This window comes from Emys orbicularis, chromosome 5 (assembly GCF_028017835.1).
Source record: "Emys orbicularis isolate rEmyOrb1 chromosome 5, rEmyOrb1.hap1, whole genome shotgun sequence".
Lineage (NCBI taxonomy): Eukaryota > Metazoa > Chordata > Testudines > Emydidae > Emys > Emys orbicularis.
In genome coordinates this window covers 114,399,264-114,418,605 of record NC_088687.1, presented here as the reverse complement: position 1 = coordinate 114,418,605, position 19,342 = coordinate 114,399,264, and the positions used below count along the sequence as shown (strand labels likewise).

The window sequence follows — 19,342 nt, the reverse complement described above, 5'->3', positions numbered from 1 at the left end:
TATCCCTTACTACAGCTGATCTGGCAGTTCCTTGGTTTAGTGTGCTCCGCTGTAGCAGCTGTGGCATGAACCCAGCAGGGGTGTCAAACATATATCCCAGGGGTTCAGAACAGTGATTCAGGCATCCTGCCAAAATAATGACAGAAAATGGCAATTTAACAATATATATCTCAGCCAAATCTGAGTAGAATTTCATGGGACACAGAAAAGGCACTTCTACAGTCCAAGGGAATTCTCGATGTCAAATATCAAAGGTCTATTGCAAACAAGGGAGATACAAGACCTTTTCAAAGAAAAGATTACACAAATTCGTTATAATGGAAAGTGTTAGACCTGCTAAATAGAGGGGTCACTACCAGCTTCCCCATTAATATATCCCATATACATAAATGCACCAATTATATAGTAGTGAGATCTGTCATGTAGATCATCATGTTCCTTTACCTGCATTATCTGTATTCTACCCATTATCCCAATACTACTAGCATTCCATGCTTCTGAACTGCTTTCAATCCACTTACAAAACAAACCATAAAAAGGTTTTTCTTCCTTCTATGCCCCAAATTTAAAAATTCCAGTGCCCAAGGAATATTCAAATCTTGGATCACTAATAGGTTTAAAATCTAGTCTCTTGTGCCCACTAGTAATTCTGTCTAGAAAAGGAGTGCTTTATACCATTAGAAAGCCAGGAATGCTCCCTTCCCTTTCCAAATGATGAAGTGTATTTGTTTCCACCACAGTACACAGTAATCAGTTAGTACTGTATCAGACCTAAAACTGTGACATTATTCTGAAAAAGTTATTTTTAGGAACATGTAAAAATTACATAAACATTTTATCATCTCTTTGACTGATGGCATACCTGGCTTTACAGATGGAGGGAACAAAAAAACAGTATCAACAAAAATTGTAACAATTTAAAAAAAAAAAAAATCCCTGAAAAAAAGGTGAGACAAACAAATGCAAAAGATATAAAACGATGGAACACTGTAAAAGATTTTACTAACAAAATGATTTACATAACTTAATCATGGATTTGCCACCTTCAAGTAATGCAGTTATTCAAATTTATTTCAATGAAGCTTTTATACCATGCTACATACTACATCTATCTCACACATTGCCAATAACGTAACACTTATGACACTGTCAGTAACAAATTGTGAGGCAATGAAAGGTAAGGCAAGGGAAAAGATTTTGAGTGGCTAAGTGGTTATAAAAAGAGTTTTTTTCAATAAATTATGAAAATGGATTTGACAATATCCTTTCTTTTTAAAAATTCAGGCAAGTTCATGTAGGCTTCCCCTGTGCTGTTTTAGTGAGAAACCATTAATATGGCACCATCATTTACTAACATCACACCACAAAGTACATTTTCCTATCAACTTGAATTTAAAAAAATTGTAACTGTTTACAGTTATTCCAGCATAACTCTGCAAACTTGGAAAAAGATGAGGTTACATGGATACTAGAAGACGACTGTATTATAAAAATTAGCTTAGCCTCTTAAGAGTAGGTGATTATGCAAAATGAATGGCTGTTGAGAACCACCTAATTCCTAATTAATTCTGATAGCAACAGTGTCAGAGAACTAAGCTGTTTTCCTTCCTTTCTGAAAGTTGCTCACAAAAAGAAAGTTAATAAGGGATACAGTATTCCAGAAAAGAAAATCTTTCCTGTGCCAGATACTTCGGGATGCCTAGTTAATCCAGGCACTTCATTACTAACAAGTCCCAGCTACTAATTCTGTATATGAGGATGGGAAGGAGGCTAAGATGAAAAAATGCATTAGAGAAAACACAATAAAGTTTCACAGCTTCAGATTTCCTCCTCAGACTTCTATAAATGCTTAAAAATAAATTTTCTAACTAAAAGAAAAGCTAGTAAATAAAACCCAGTGCACTAAATACAGGGTCATTTACCTTCAAATAAACTGAGGTCTCTTCGTAGCCTTGGTCCATAAAGCCCTTCTAAAATACTTTCAAAACCTGAAAACAAAAGAAACATTTAAAATGGTGAACAAAACCCTTTACCTCAAAATAAATCAACCAACACAAAAGCCACAACTAGGCAAATACTTTATAAACATATATAGCAACTAAAAATTGTTACAATTTACCATGTAGAAATATTTTTTCCTTTATCTATAGTGCCGTTCAACAGAATTAGAAGATCAACCTAAGACAAGGCAATTGCCATCTGTACCGAATCAGCCTATTAAGCCATGCCCCAACAACCTTATCAGATTTAAAAATAACTACAAGGAATCTTAAAGGTGAGACGATTAACCTCATAGCTTGTCCACAAATGAAGTAGTATCTTCATTACATTGAGAGGTAGGTTTCTCTATGACAAAAATGTGAGCTTCAAAATAGAAGGTTCTCAGCTTTGATCTTCAGAATTATATAACTAGAATATGCATTCTAATAATATGAATTTCTACAAATGTATCAATTATGAACTTTTCTAGACTAACACAAAGCTTGTTTCCTCTTTTTGAATTATATCTAAAATTATATAATAGTGCACTTTTGGGGGGCGGGGGGGGGGAGAGAAGGCTCTCCCAAGAATTCTCCCTAGTCTCACACAAAAATGTTTTAAAATTAAGGATGAGACAAATCAAAATATTTTCAAGATTTACCAGTTTACTTTAGGCATCTGGAAATATCAATTACATAGGACTACAATGGAAGAAAAGATGATGTGTCAGGAGGCAACTGACAAGAGGAAACAGAAGAGATTGTTCAAGTCTACTGCTGGAAAGGGGGGAGGAGTTTCCAACACTGTTGGAGTCAGGGCCGGCTCCAGACACCAGCCCACCAAGCTTGTGCTTGGGGCGGCACCTGGAGGGGGGGCGGCGCGGTGCTCCGGCCGCCGGGGAGAGCGGAGCCGCAGCGGGCTCGCCGCCCTCCCCGGCACTCCGGCCGCCGGGGAGAGCGGGGCCGCGACTGGGCTGGCCGCCGGGGAGAGCGGAGCCCCGGGCGGCTTGCCGCCCTCCTCCTGGGGCTCCGACCACCAGCGGAGCCGCAGCGGGCTCACCGCCCTCCCCCCCCGGCGCTCTGGCCGGTCGGGGAGAGCGGCCCGCGGCCGGGCTCGGCGCCCTCCCCTGCCGCGCTGGGGGAGGGGAGGGGGGGGCGGCGGGAGGCTTTTTTGCCTGGGGCGGCAAAAAAGCCAGAGCCGTCCCTGGTTGGAGTGGCAAGAGGGAGTCTTTGGCCTGGTCTACACTACGGGGTTAGGTCGAATTTAGCCGCGTTAGGTCGATTTAAAAATGACTGCATCCACACAAACAACCTCATTCCATCGACCAAAAGGGTTCTTAAAATTGACTTCTGTACTCCTCCCCGACGAGGGGAGTAGCGCTAAAATCGACCTTGCAGGGTCGAATTTGGGGTAGTGCAGATGCAAATTGATGGTATTGGCCTCCGGGAGCTATCCCAGAGTGCTCCATTGTGACCTCTCTGGACAGCACTTTGAACTCCCATTCACTAGCCAGATACACAGGAAAAGCCCCGGGAACTTTTCAATTTCATTTCCTGTTTGGTCAGCATGGCAAACTCAGCAGCACAGGTGACCATGCAGTCCCCCCAGAATCATAGAGCTCCCTCTATCATCTCCGCCCTGAGGTTATCGCAAATTAGAACGCGGAAAAAAACGCACTCGCGATTACATGTTTTCCGAGCTGATGCAGTCCTCCCGCACTGATAGGGCACAGCTTAATGCATGGAGGCACTCAATGGCAGAGGCCAGGAAATAATTAAGTGAGCGCGAAGAGCGGAGGAAGGACACGATGCTGAGGCTAATGGGGGAGCAAACTGACATGATGAAGCGTCTGTTGGAGCTGCAGGAAAGCCAACAAGAGCACAGACCCCCGCTGCATCCACTGTATAACTGCCTACCCTCCTCCCCATGTTCCATAGCCTCCTCACCCAAACGCCCAAGAACGCGAGGGGGGCGGGGGGGGCTCTGGGCACCCAGCCACTCCACCGCAGAGGATGGCCCAAGCAACAGAAGGCTGTCATTCAAACAGTTTGATTTGTAATGTTGCTACAATAAGCAATGTGGCCTTCTCCTTCCCTCCTCCCGCACCCCACCCGGGCTACCTTGTCCGCTATCTCATTTTTTTTAATTAATAAAGAAAGAATGCATGGTTTCAAAACAATAGTTACTTTATTTCGAAGGGGGGAGGGTGGTTGGCTTACAGGGAATTAAAATCAACAAAGGGGGCGGGTTTGCATCAAGGAGAAACGCACACAACTGTCACACCGAAGCCTGGCCAGTCATGAAACTGGTTTTCAAAGCTTCTCTGATGCGCAGCGCGCCTTGCTGTGCTCTTCTAATCGCTCTGGTGTCTGGCTGTTCAAAATCAGATGCCAGGCGATTTGCCTCAACCTCCCACCCCGCCATAAACGTCTCCCCCTTACTCTCACAGATATTATGGAGCACACACAAGCAGCAATAACAATGGGAATGTTGGTTGCGCTGAGATCTGACCGTGTCAGCAAACAGCACCAGTGAGCTTTTAAACGTCCAAAGGCACATTCTACCACCATTCTGCACTTGCTCAGCCTATACTTGAACTGCTCCTTACTACTGTCCAGGCTTCATGAGCCAAGGGAGCAAGGGGTAGGCGTGACCGCGTGGTGCTGCCGGCCGGGAGAGAAGCCTGAGGCAGAAGCCTCCAGCTCGCATGATATTCCAGGCAGGACTGAATCTCCATGAGACGAAACTTAAAGAAGAGAATGACCTGGAGTCTCTGGCTCCCATTCGGTGCTCCAAGAGGAGGATGGCCATGTCTGTCCAGGTGTCGCGGATCGACCTCCCTGAGCAGCAGTACCACATCTGCCAGCAGCACCCAGGAGCACCAGAACGGATCCCCCGAGCTCGTCGCTGGGGAGCAGGAGAGCAGAGTTGCAGGGGAAGTGGTGGAATACCAGAATGGGTAAGATTTTGGAATTGGGGAAGATCAAGGGCTCCTCCTGGTGGCCTGCAATCATCGTCTCCTACAGAGTCACGTCCAAACGTCAGGCAATCTCCGGCATGCGCTGGGTGCAATGGTTTGGGGACGGGAAGTTCTCTGAGGTTTCAGCAGACAAGCTGGTGGGTCTGATGGCTTTTAGGCAGCATTTCAACCACTCCACGTTTAATAAGCTGGTCGCCTATCAACGAACCGTTCACCATGCCCTGGAGGTTGCTAGGAGCCGGGCAGGGAAGACCTTCCCAGAACCCCCGGCCAAGCATCTAAAGACTAGCTTCTGCAACAACAGCAAGGAGCGGGTGGAGGAGGACCAGAGCAGACAGCAAATGGTTTCCGAAGTCACAAACAACAACAGGAGCCTTGAAGACAGTTGTTTATCATGCGGGAGAAAAAACCCAGACACATTCCACCCGCTGTTTGAGGGGGGGCCTTTCCCAGACTTGCAGGGATCGATTCCTGGAGCTCTTCTACATGTACGACTAGGACGGGTACCAGTCCTACTGCACCGTCTGCTGCGAAGGCAAGATGCTGCTGCTGCGTAGCAATGCCAGCTGCTGCAGGGGCTTCTGTGTCGAATGCTTGGAGGTCATGGTAGGGCAAGGTACCTCGGCCAAGGCAAAAGAACAAGAGCCCTGGAGCTGTTACATGTGTCAACCACAGAACTGCTATGGGGTGTTACAGCACTGACTGGACTGGAATGTATGGCTGAAAGACTTCTTCACCAGTGAAAAAGGACAGGAATATGATGCACCTAAAATCTAAAAAGGCCCGCACATTTCCCAGAGTCACTACTCTTGATAACAGAACGTCAATGATTGCATTGGCTACTTGGATCACAGCAGCCCCCACAGTAGACTTGCCCACAACAGCAGCGGTGACGGGGAGCTGAGCGGGCTCCATGCTTACCGTGGTATGGCGTCTGCACGGGTAACCCAGGAAAAAAGGCACGAAACAATTGTCTGCCGTAGCTTTCATGGAGGGAGGGGAGACTGACGACATGTACCCAAAACCACCCGCGACAACATTTTTGCCCCACCAGGATTTGGGAGCTTAACCCAGAATTCCAATGGGCAGCAGAGACTGCGGGAACTGTACCGCTCCATAAGTCTATGCTAGCCATGGTAGTGAGGACGCACTCCGACAACTTAATGCGCTTAGTGAGGACATATGCAATCGACTGTATAAAATCGATTTCTAAAAATCGACTTCTATAAAATCGACCTATTTCATAGTGTAGACATACCCTTAGGCTGTGTACACACTACAGCTTAAGTAGGTATAAGTTATGTTGCTCAGGGGTGTGAATAAGCCACCCCCGAGCGACACAAGTTAGCACTGTCCACACAATCGCTTTAGTCAGTGTATGTCGGTGGGAGAGGTTCTCCCACCAACGTAGCTACCATCGCTCACAGGGGCTGCAGTAATTAAGTCAAGAAGAGCTCTCGCCCGTCTGCTTAAGTTATGCTACTGAATTACATCATACATGCTTATCACTTCATGAAATCATTACTCAAAACCATAGGGACATTATTCTTCTGATACTGAGAGTTCTGAAAAGACGTCTTGTGCTCAGCTGTCTCTTTAAGGTACTCATGCACGCTGTGTACTCATTATAATTACTTTTTGGCCAATTAATTATGCAAATTGCAAGTTAACCCCGTTCAAACATCTCTGAGGATTGTTGAACAATGATGTTAGTTTTTCCATTTCTAACCAACAATCATAATTCTTGGGTTTGCATAGTTATAGCAGCTTTGTGAATGGGAGGTCCATGAAAGCCTTTCCTTTAATTACTAACTAAGAAACGCATGGTTAGTGTAAATGTCATCTTCTACAGACCTGTCTCTCAGTATTCTTCACCTCATACCTGGAGAAACCGACAAAGAACCAACAGAACTGGTCAAAAAATGTTAAAGGATTTTTTCCCAAGAAAAATAGCGTTAACACTTTCAACTGAAAATTTCTGCAAATGAACTCAGGGGAGAGGGAGGAGTGTCTTTTTGTTTTTTCTTTCTTGCTCAACTTTTCAGCGGCAATACGAGAAAGGGGCAAGGTAGGAAGAAAAGATTTTAAAATTCAAAAATGAATTTTTTGCAAAAATGTTCAACATTTTAAATAACTGAAAAGTCATTCTTTTTCTACACCTGCAAAATTAAAATGACTGGCTTTTATGCAATAGCTCCCCCCCCCCCATTTTTTTTTTTTTTTAAATCAGCTCTATGGCTAATTGTAATATAAATTCCTGTTCACATGCAACTGAACTAGGACCAATTTCAGATCTCAGTCTGCTCTGATAATCAACCTGGGGCAACTTCCCTCCTTGGTTTACCTGGGGCTGCTTCTTTCTATGTTGGATACGATCTCCAGGCCCAGACAAATGTTACTGTGTTGGTTAACCTTGGTTCATATTTTCAAACTTTTCTTTGCAAACATCAAAGCTAGAAAGAAGTGTTTTCAAAATGAAAGCTTAGATTCTGACATCGTATGGCTCTGTGAGCCAGTGACCTAGGCATATGTCTGTTATAGCTATACCCTAACTCCAGCCCTACCAAGGTGGTGTCAACTTTCCATTAAGGGGGGAGCAAGCCCGAGCACACATATTGAACATATGCAGTCTATGCCTTGGGTGTCTCAAATAACCTGCAATACAATGTCATTATGTTCATTTTTGGTACTTTTCTTCCCCCTAGAACTTTAAATATATTGTAGTCGTCATCATTACTTTGTTTCAGCTAGTTACTATGAATTAACCCCTGCATGTTACTTAAGAGTATATATCTATATAACATATGGAGATATACCTACCTCACAGAACTGGAAGGGACCCTGAAAGGTCATTGAGTCCAGCCCCCTGCCTTCACTAGCAGGACCAAGTACTGATTTTGCCCCAGATCCGTAAGTGGCCCCCTCAAGATTGAACTCACAACCCTGGGTTTAGCAGGCCAATGCTCAAACCACTGAGCTATTCTTCCCCCCTTCACTGAGTCTTTGCTCTTGTGTACTCTAGAACTAACTGTTTCAAGAAGCAGTCATTGAAAGTGTTGAAAAATTGCTTCTCATAACTTTGTCCTACTGTGTCATTTGACCAGTTTACATGCAGGTAACTGAAAAGCTCCATTATTACATTGGCGTGGTAGTTCTACAACAGTGAAGGTTACATGAGATTTCCATTTTAACAAGGGTGAAGAGTCTATAAAAAGAATCTGTGTTTTGCATGAGAAGAATTCCAAATGCTTATTGGAGATTATGAACTGCTTGAATTTCTATGGCAGTTTGCAGTGATAAAATAAAAAGGTTAGTTTTTTTTTTTAAGCATCTGACATTGTTTCCAAGAATGATCTTAAGACATATTAAAAGTAGTCTGATGTATGAAATTAAATGTGTGTGATTCTTTGCTATGAGTAGGCTGGAAGAATGTTAAAAGAAATAACTATACAAAATATATGGCAGAAGATTTTAAAAGTTACTGTATTTAACATCAACATTTTGTTGTTGCTGGTCAAAGCTGACATAGTTACTGATGACAAAGTATAATGGTAAATTATAAATTATGTTGACACCATGACCCCACATATTGAGGTTTAAAGAGCCAGACTGTATTACAGTTGAATCTTCCGAAGTCGTGTACTGTGGTAGGAAACAAATGGCTGTTGCATTATATCATCCTAAACCCTGTCATTAGGCTAAACACAGGAGTAACTGTATGAATGAAACTCTATCAGAGGGATAAATACCAGGATAAATAACTCCTCCCCCTTCCTGGTATTTAAGTTACACACCAATGTTGGCACAAGAACAAATGGATACCAACAGGCCATCATCAAGTTTAGGTTTGAAACTAGAGGAAGGTTTCTAACCACCAGAGGAGTGACATTCTGGAACAGCCTTCCAAGGGGAAAAAAAAATCCTAACTGGCTTCAGACGGAGATTGATAAATTTATGGAGGGAATGGTATGATGAGACTGCCTACTATGGCACATAGCCAATCTGCAACTGCTAGTTGCAAACATCTCTAATGGCCAGTCATGGGACACTAGATGGGGCGGGCTCTGAGTTACTACAGAGAATTCTTTCCAAGGTGTCTGGCTGCTGGGTCTTGCCCACATGCTCAGGGTCTAACTCATCGCCATATTTGGGGTTGGAAAGGAATTTTCCCCCAAGTCAGATTGGCAGATTCACCTTCCTGTGCAGCATGGAGCAGGGGTCGCTTACAGGTTTTAACTAGCGTAAATGGTGGATTATCTGTAATTTGAAGTCTTTACATCATGATAGGACTTGAGGACTTCAGTAACTCATCCAGAGGTTATGGGTTTACTACAGAAGGAGGTGAGCGAGGTTCTGTGGCCTGCAACGTGCGGGTCAGACTAGATGATCATGATGGGCCTGTCTTGTAATCTATTAATAGAAAAAATTACATGTAAAGCATTTGTCATACTTTTGACTGCTGGTGTTACTCACTGACAGGTGGAGAGCTATGCTTCACACTGATAGAAACATGGAATGCAAGTACGGATAATGCTGCTGCAGCTGCTGTTAGCCAAACTCATTTTTTGGAAATACGGGATTGACTAGGGCATGTTTCAGGAAACAAGCAATCATGCAAACTACTGCTTCTCTTCAGCTGACAGGTTCTGTTATCATTGCTAAACATAATGGTCTACCCATGGCGTATTTACTTCACTGATTTTTCATTGGTGATTAAATGTTAGAGAGAGAGAGACCCTCTCAAGGTATGTTGAGACCTCTCACATCACACAGAACAGTCAACACAGCAAGCAAGCCTCAGCAATGCTGTTTCTCACTCTCCAGCTCTCTGCTCTGTCCCTGGAGAGATACCCTCTGTAGTACACCAATCTTCCTCACAAAGAAGAAAACTACCAACATATTTTTGGTTAAGGCTGAATCAGGACAACCCTGTCCTCCAAAATCTATCCAGACATTTGAAAGTGTAGAAACAAGTTAGGGAAAGAATTTCCAGTATTCCTTGTCATTTTCACTTCATCTACAATGCTGCTGATCATAAACTCCAAAAGGCATTTACTTCATCAAACTCAGTCACAAAATGTTAATTTCAGCAGGGCTGAAGCAAAATAACTAAAGAAATGAACTATGAAACAGATGCATCAATAAATTGATACAAGAAGTACGAGGTCAACATCAAGATTTTGTGTGAAAGAATTGGATAAAGTGGGATACTTGTTTCAGTATACATTGGATATAGAAGTGAATACCTCTGCACTATGCTATCAGTATTGAAGAGGATATGAAAACAGCCACAACTACTGGAGACTTTTCCCTTGTTTCTTCCACGCTTCCAAGGGGATGGCTGGATGGGATGGATTTTGGTGAAACCTTAACATCTCTTTCAACTTTGAGCACTTGGTGTCTTTTTCTTAAGCCAAAGGCTAGTAATAAAGCCCTACTAGTATATTTGTATTGTTTTTTTTTTTTTTTTTTTTTTTTTTTTTTACAGTTCAGGATTCGTATTCACAAAGATTCAACTGTGTGCTCCTCTCCACTCTTCCCCCCCCCCCATTTGATTTTATGAAATCTTTTAGATATGCCACACCACTTCAGTGTAAAGGTCTATTTTGACCTCACCCTCTGTCCCCACAAGACCTTCCCCTCTGGTGTATTATTTCCAGGGCAGAAAGCTTGACAACACCTTTCCAGAGGACCCGGAAGCCCTGGACAATGTTGCATCAGAGAGTGAAGATGAAGCAAGCCCAATTTGGTTTTGCTCAGCACCAAGACAAATTGTTCAAGAGGACACCAAGGATGAAGAGGACGATGGCTATATGGATTAAAGAGAGCACTTGGCATAGAGCTAGCTGAGCCTGCACCATGTGAGCATAAAAGAGTCATATGTGTTTATGTTGTCCTTAATCATTGCCTTAGGAAGAAGCTTTCTGAAGACTGTGGAAGTTGTGTTATAGACACACCAGGCCAGTAACATTATAACTGCATGATTTAGATTTCAGAGGATATAGCTTTCTCTCTCAAATCATGTTCTTGATAACAATACAGTTACCAAAACATCCACCAATATGCCCTGGAATTCCTGGCTTAATCAATCTGTTCTTTGAAATTGCTCGGGTGGATCTACAGCCTTCAGCAATTGTGTAAACAGACACCAGGTCCTTAATGTTACAGCAGAGTAAGATGTTACGATTTGCAAAAGTATCCATAAACAGTTTTAATGAATATCCAGGTTTGGGCAATCAAGGTGGGACCAACTGACAGGGGTTTAATAAACCTTAGGTTTTTGTAAAAATGCCATAGATCAAACTCTGGCAACTAAAACAAAGTAATGACAAGTTAAAAAAAATTATATAGTTTATTTTCAAAAGCAATCCCTAGGCCTACCCCATAACTGAAATGGTGGAGGGAGACACAAACTTCTACCGTATTTATAAAATAAGAGTATGCTGTAAGAACAAACTCCTCCCTAACACATAACTAAAAGCTGCAGGTATTTGGGCTCTCTTTACTATTTAATGCTGTAAGAATGTGGGTGCTAGGTCCACTTTTATGTAAAAACAAAACCATAACTTAAAGCACAAAAGAAATGTTTAAAACTAAAATTCATGGGCAGCTGCAAGGTAAATAGTTAAGAATAGGGGATTCAGTAACAGTAAGAATTGCTGTGTATGTTTATTTACCATTTAAAAAGTATTTACAGTGCTCTGTTTTTAATTGAAATAGAAAAATATATTTTAACTAAAACATAACTAAAAAGACAGTTTTTATCCAGAGACCAGCAAAAGGGAATGTTCCGGGAGGAATACATATATTACACATCTATCTATCAGTTAAGAGTGATAGTGATCAAAACAACGTGTTAACAGACATTGAAGTTTTGATTGAAAAAAAGTAGTATGATGATATAAAATGAGGTTTTTGGAGAGATCATCAGATAGTCCTTTTACAACAGAAAGCACCTTTGGACAGGGTTGATGCTGCTGGACTGCAAGATAGGGTTGTCAAGCTGTCTGGAGTGGCTCACAAACGTGGATGCCAACCTCAGGGCAGCTTGGGGATCCCTTGCTTATGCTTATAAATATGGTCCTCTCCAAATTCCAAGTAGCACGGTGATACAGGGATTTTTATTCTTTTCCCCCAGAGTTCAAACTTATGGAACAAGTATCGGTGCCTGTCTCCTCTTCATAGGTGTGGGTGGCAGGGGTGCAATCAAAGTCTTTGCCCTTTCATGTTTCACAATGGCTCATTTGGTTTCAATGGGCCTATTTCTGTGTCGGACCAGCACTTTGCATAACTCACAAAACATGTTTACAACATCAACAACACTTAATATAACTTTATACCCTGGGCTACAGATGTTATAAGAGAGCTCAATATATGCAGCACCCCTACAAGCATTTCAACTAGGACTGTCAAGCTATCAAAAAAATTAAATCGAGATTAATCACACTGTTAAACAATAGAATACCATTTATATAAATATTTTTGGATGTTTTCCACATTTTCAAATATATTGATTTCAATTATAACAGAATACAAAGTGTACAGTGCTCACTTTATTATTAAATATCTGCACTGTAAAAATAAAAAATATTTTTCAATTCACCTAATACAAGTACTGTAGTACAATCTCTATCATGAAAGTTGAACTTACAAATGTAGAATTAGGTACAAAAACTGCATTCAAAAATAAAACAATGTAAAACTTTAGAGCCTACAAATCCACTCAGTCCTACTTCTTGTTCAGCCAATTGCTTAGACAAACAAGTTGGTTTACATTTGCAGAAGATAATGCTGCCCGCTTCTAGTTCACAATGTCACCTGAAAGTGAGAACAGACATTCTCATGGCACTGTTGTAGCCAGCATTGCAAGATATTTACATGCCAAATGCGCTAAAGATTCATGTCACTTCATGCTTCAGCCACCATTCCAGAGGACATGCGTCCATGCTGATGACGGGTTCAGATCGATAATGATCCAAAGCAGTGCAGATAGATGATGAAAATGAACATGCGTCGGAGTCAGATGCCAACGGTTAATTTTCTTTTTTGGTGGTTCGGGGTCTGTAGTTTCCGCATCAAAGTGTTTCTCTTTTAAGAATTCCGAAAGCATGCTGCAGACCCCATCCTTCTCAGATTTTGGAAGGCGCTTCAGATTCTTAAACCTTGGGGCGAGTGCTGTAGCTATCTTTAGAAATCTCACATTGGTACCTTCTTTGTGTTTTGTCAAATATGCTGTGAAAGTGTTCTTAAAATAAACATGTGCTGGGTCATCATCCAAGACTGTCATAACACAAAATATATGGCAGAATGCAAGTAAAACACAGAGCAGGAGACATACAATTCTCCCCCAAGGAGATCAGTCACAAATTTAATTCACACTTTTTTTTTTTTTTTTTTTTTTAAACGAGCATCATCAGCATGGAAGCACGTCCTCTGGAAGGGGCATATGAATGTTTAGCTTATTTGGCACGTAAATACCTTGCAATGTGGGCTACAAAAGTGCCATGTGAATGTCTATTCTCACTTTCAGGTGACATTGTAAATAAGAGAGCAGCATTATCTCCCATAAATGTAAACAAACTTGTTTCTCTTAGTGATTGGCAGAATAAAAAGCAGGATTGAGTGAACTTGTAGGTTATAAAGTTGTACCCTGGTTTGTTTTTTGAGCAGTTATGTAACAAAATAAAATCTGTAAGTTGCGCTTTCATGATAAAGAGATTGCACTACGGTACTCGTATGAGGTGAATTGAAAAATACTTTATCATTTTTACAGTGCAAATATTTGTAATAAAAATATAAAATTAGCACTGTACACTTTTATTCTGTGTTGTAATTGAAATCAATATATTTGAAAATGTAGAAAAACCATCCTAAATATTTAATAAACGTTAATTGGTATTCTATTGTTTAACAGTGCAATTAAAACTGCGATTAATTGGGATTTTTTTTAATTGCGATTAATTTTTTGAGTTAATCGCATAAGTTAACTGCGATTAATCAACAGTCCTAAATTCAACTCTAAACATTAATTACATTCTTATCAACTCAACATTTATTTTAACAATGTTAACACACAGGTGAGCCAGGCTGGTTCCAGCTATACATTTGTCAATGTTCATTAAGGCCTAGGGACACGAGCTGGTACCTGGTCTGCAAGCTTACAATGGTGTGGTTACTTTATAACTACCTACTTTTCCCCCTCTTTGTCTATACCTTTCTTACTAATCATGATACATCTTTATTGCAGAGGGAGCTATTTACTATAGAACCAAGAACTTTAAGCCGTAATGTGGAAGGGCCAGATAAAATTCCATTTTAACTATGCCTGTGTTTAACAATGTTTTAAAAAAACCTGGTATTTAAAACAGGTTGTATAGGGGATTTGCGCATCTGGGGAATAATACAAACTAAAATTTTGCTTGCTCTTTAACCAAAAGGCCCAAGTACTTGTGTGGGAAAACAGAAGAACCATATGCCAGCACAACTTTACTCTGAGTTGGAAGATATGTTTTTAAAAGCAAAGTTTTAGAAATTTGTTTTTTAAAAAGGTGTGTTTTTAAAGTTAGTTTTAATACTTACATTGTTATTTGTGGATTAGGTGCATATGCAATGTGTCATTTTTTTCTATGGCAAAACATGTGTTTGCCCACATAGGTGTGTGGTTTTTAAAAGTATTTTGTTACAAATGGTTTGTTTTTGGGTGTTAACATACTGGGTTTTTTTACTCTATCCAAAATTTTTAATATTATATGTATGTGCCTGTTTTGAGATGGGTTAAAAAGTTGGTATATGTGTTGTAGCTATACATGTAATACCTTTATACTGTAGAAAAAAAGGTTTGTATGTATGTCCCAGGAAATTGATCTCCTTTTCTGGAAAGTACTAATGTGTAAAATAAGGAAGTTTTTCCTCCATCTGAGGGGAGGGAAGAACATGTAGAATGGTGTTAGCACATTTCCCCATTATAAAAAACATGCAAATATTAAAAAATGTTTGTCTGTGGCTGGAGAAACACTGTTAGTGGAAAAGAGGGAGACAAAGAGCACAGGCTTGCCTAAAATGGCATTTGTAAAGCATTGTTTTTAATATAGTTTTAAATAGTAGAAAAGCAGCCTAATTGATATTTTATTTTATAAGACAGTTTTACAGGTTTTGTAATAATAATGGTCATCCACAGGACAGTCAAATCAAGAGAGGCCCTTAGACCGTGACATAAACAAGTTCAAAAGAAAAAGAAAAAAAGAAGAAAGACAGCAGTAAAGGAAAATTCTCCAGCGTCAACAGCTGATAAAGTTGAACCTTAGTAAATATATTCTGATTATTTGTTTGGTTGTTTAACTGGTTTTGTTTTCAAGCAAATACATAGATTATAGAGTTAAGTTTTTTGTAAATACTGTAAGCAAATTTATTAAAGCTCTCTGTGAATACTATGATTCTTTGAAGAGAAAGGGATAGGTGGTTTTGTCTTGGGGGTTGCAACACCGGATTTCCAGACGGTAAAGGCCTTTAAAATGTGCACGTTTTTTAGGGGTTAACCTGTAGCTCAAAACAAAGGTGACTAGGTGTGAATATAAAGTTGTGCAGACAAAGAGGTGTAAAAGGGGTTTGAATACAAAAGGGACTGCATAGGGTTTGAGAGGGGGTGGTGTTGGGATAAGAAGAGGCTTGTACAACAATTGCTGGAGAAACAAAAGAGGGCTCAGTATTTGGGGGATAAACAGACAGCACCCGAAAAGTTATAGGCCATAGCTTCTAAAGCCAGAAGTGAGCATTGTGATCATCTAGTATGACCTCTTCCTTTGGTCTCCGCTATATAACTTTCCCAAAATAATTCCTAGATCATCTCTTTTAGAAAAACATCCAGTCTTGATTTAAAAATATCAGTGATGGAGAATCCACCATGATTCATGGTAAATTGTTCCAGTGGTTAATTACTCTCACTGTTAAAAATGTACACCTTATTTCCAGTCTGAATTTGTCTAGCTTCAACTTCCAGCCATTGGATCATGCTATACCTTTCTCTGCTAGAATGAAGAACCCATTGTTAAACATTTGTTTCCCCACATAGATATTTTAGACTAATCAAGTCACCCCATAATCTTCTCTTTGCTAAACTAAATAGATCGAAGGAGCTCCGTCTATAACTATAAGTATAATTTCTAATCCTTTAATCATTCTCATGATTCTTCTCTGAACCCTCTCCAATTTATCAACATCCTTCTTGAATTGCAGGCACCTGAACTGGACACAGTATTTCAGCAATGGTTACACCCCCACCAAATAGAGATAAAGAATAATCTCATTACTCCTACATTAGAGTTTCCGGTTTATACATCCCAGGACTAAATTAGCTCTTCTGGCCAAAGCATTGCAGTAGGAACTCATGTTCAGATGATTATCCACAATTACATCAAAATCTTTTTCAGTCGTTGCTTCCCAGGATAGAGTCCCCCATTCTATAAGTATGGCTTACATTCCTTGTTCCTAGATGTATACAATTATATTTAGCCATATTAAAACAGATATTGTTTGCCTGCATACAGTTTATCAAGCGATCTAGATAGCTTTGAATCAGTGACGTGCCCCCTTTGTTATTTACCACTTCCCCAATTATTAGGTCATTTGCAAACTTTCAGTGATGATTTTATGTTTTCATCCAGGTCATTGATAGAGATGTTAAACAGCACAAGGCCAAGCACCAAATCCTGTGGGACCTCTGTAACAGATTATTCAGAAACGATTTCTCACTTAGTTACATTTTGAGACCTACCAGTAAGCCAGTTTTTAATCCATTTAATGTGTGCTGTGTTAATTTTATATCATTGTTTTCCTTTTTTCAATCAAAATGTCCTGCAGCACCAAGTCAAAAGCCTTACAGAAGTCTAGGTATATTACATCCAACACTATTACCTTTATAAATCGAACTTGTAATCTCCTCAAAAAGAGAGACAGATCAAGTTAGTTTGACAAGATCTATTTTCCATAAAACCATGTTGATTTCCATTGATTAATAGTGAACTAAAGGAGGGCAATGTAGTTAAGTCCCATATCAGCTTCTCCATTTTCTTGCCTGGGTGACAGGCCTATAATTACCCAGGTCATCCTGTTAAAAATTCACACAAATATTAGCTTTCTTTCAGTTTTCTGGAACTTCCTCAGTGCTCCAAGACTTACTGAAAATCAACATCAACAGTCCAGCAGCTCCTAAGCCACCTTTTCTAAAATTCTTGGATGCAAGTTATCTGGATCTACTGACTTAGAAGCTACTAAAGTTAGACGTGTGTTTGACATCCTCCAGCGATATAAATGGAATGGAAAAAGTGTGTTATCACCATACGCTGAGACTGTATCATCTGCTTTTTCACTCAAATACAGACTAAATATTTATTGAAAACTCAAGCCTTTTCAGCATTATTATTGATGATCCTACCATTTCCACCTCACAATGGATCATTGTCAGGATTCTTTTTGTTCCCAATATATTTAAAAACTCCTTACTATCCCTAACTCTGCTGGCCATAGATTTTTCCTGGTGTCCCTTGGCTTCCCTTATCAATTTTCTGTACTTCCCAACTTCTGATTTATATTCACTACTATCAACTTTCCCTTTCTTCCATTCATATGTAAATATTCATTTTACAGCTGCCTTCACTTCCCCTCTAAACCAGGTTGGTTTTTTATTCAGCATAATCTTCTTCCTCAATTAGTGGGCCTATGACTTTTGGGGCATCTAGTAACTGAGAATCGTTTAAGAACTTATAGACATTTTTCTGATTAAATTCTTCCTCCCAGCTGATTTGGCTCATAATTGTTTTCAGCTTTGTGGAATTGGCCATATAAAAGCACCAAGTAAATATGATACTGGGTTGGACTCTATTTTGTTTGCATATTTATAAATGTAAAAAAGTCATGACCACTTGTACTAAGCCACCATATTAGTTTTTAGCTCTGTGATAAGTTTCTCTCTAGCTGTTAGGACAAGGTCTAAGACAGAATTCCTCTGTATTGGTTACAACACTTTTTGAGTTACTCAATGCCAGCATTGTTAGAGATCACGATGAACTCTTTCAGAATCTATTGTGCCCCAACTTACGAGGTTTCATCCTACAAGTTTATAAATGATGAAACAACCTATCTTGGAAGTATGCAAAAGAATGCCACACAGTCTTCGGCAATATATACATCGTTTATAGCCTGTTTCATCGTGGCTTATGCATGCTTAGAATTATAACACCAACAAGGGAAGTTGCAAGAGTGTTGTCCGTATCATGACACGGACTCAGTGATATTTGTGAGACAGGAGGAAGATTGGAATCCCCCGTCAGGAGAATTATTTAGGAGACCTCACAAGTGACATCCCACCAGAGCAACACATCATGAAGTTTGTGTCAGCACGCCCAAAAACGTGCAAATACAAACTGTCAGGAGGAAAGCCCTGTATGAAAGTCAAAGGGATCACCTTGAATGTAAAACTGTGAAAAGATAAAACTGACAGTTTGAAAGATCTAGTTCTGGACTATAGCATACACCTAGGGAAGAACATCCCTAAAGAGACAGAGGCATAGCAGCCCTCTAAAGGAACACCTGATGTCGCCATGGATCAACTAGGAAGCCTATATAAATCTGCCCCTACACTAGTCTGCTGCAGCTTAAATTTTTTTTTTTTGGTGGGGGGGGGGGGGAGGAAGAGGGAGAGAAGATGGTAGGGACTGAAAAATAAGGGTTTGCATTCCAAAGATTTGTATTCAACGTTATACTTTTTTAAAGTCTGATATTCTTATGGACTCTTCTGAAGCTTGTGTTTTTATTCTTATCTGATCCAGAGTAGAGATTACAGCTCAGTAAACAGTACATGTATAATCACGCTAAGCTTACAAATAGACAAAATACATACTCATCACTGCTCATTTATCAGTTTCTGGTGCATCCCATTTCGTATCACTCTTCTATTCCAATATCTTCATTGACTGAGAGCCTTCTGGGGCAGGGATGATGTCCACATCCAATACCTATTTTTTACTATAATGAAGAAAAGGATTTTTAGAAAAAGTTATGGCCTCTCTATCCCAACAGGGGAAGAGGACCGTGAGGTTCTATGAATAATTCTTTGGGACCTGAGCTTCCATTCCTCGTGCACTCACTATGTTAACAGGAGTTTTGTAGGGATGGCATAGAATTTAACAGAGAAAAACTAGTTTGTCCCAGTTTAAGGCATTTTCTATTTTACAAACGAGTTCATTAGTGCACAGCACATTACACTTATTTTTAGTTACATATAAAACTTGTGGTTACATAAATCAGTAGATTTGGATATTAATTTAGGATTGTACAAATAAAATAAAACTGCAGTGGGCACGCTACTAGAGTATACACCTCTACCCC

At 40.3% G+C, this 19,342-nt stretch overlaps 1 protein-coding gene and 1 pseudogene across 3 annotated transcripts in view; one reads left to right on the top strand and one right to left on the bottom strand.

The window, feature by feature from the left end:
* LCORL (ligand dependent nuclear receptor corepressor like) overlaps positions 1-19,342 on the bottom strand; it is a 181,214-nt gene that overhangs the window by 120,496 nt on the left and 41,376 nt on the right. For all 3 annotated transcript variants that reach the window (XM_065405225.1, XM_065405224.1, XM_065405226.1), the window contains exon 2: positions 1,923-1,988. In XM_065405225.1, coding sequence (XP_065261297.1) covers positions 1,923-1,988 — 66 coding nt within the window. The remainder of the gene's footprint in view (positions 1-1,922; positions 1,989-19,342) is intronic.
* On the top strand, positions 4,640-5,737 carry LOC135879769 (DNA (cytosine-5)-methyltransferase 3B-like; annotated as a pseudogene).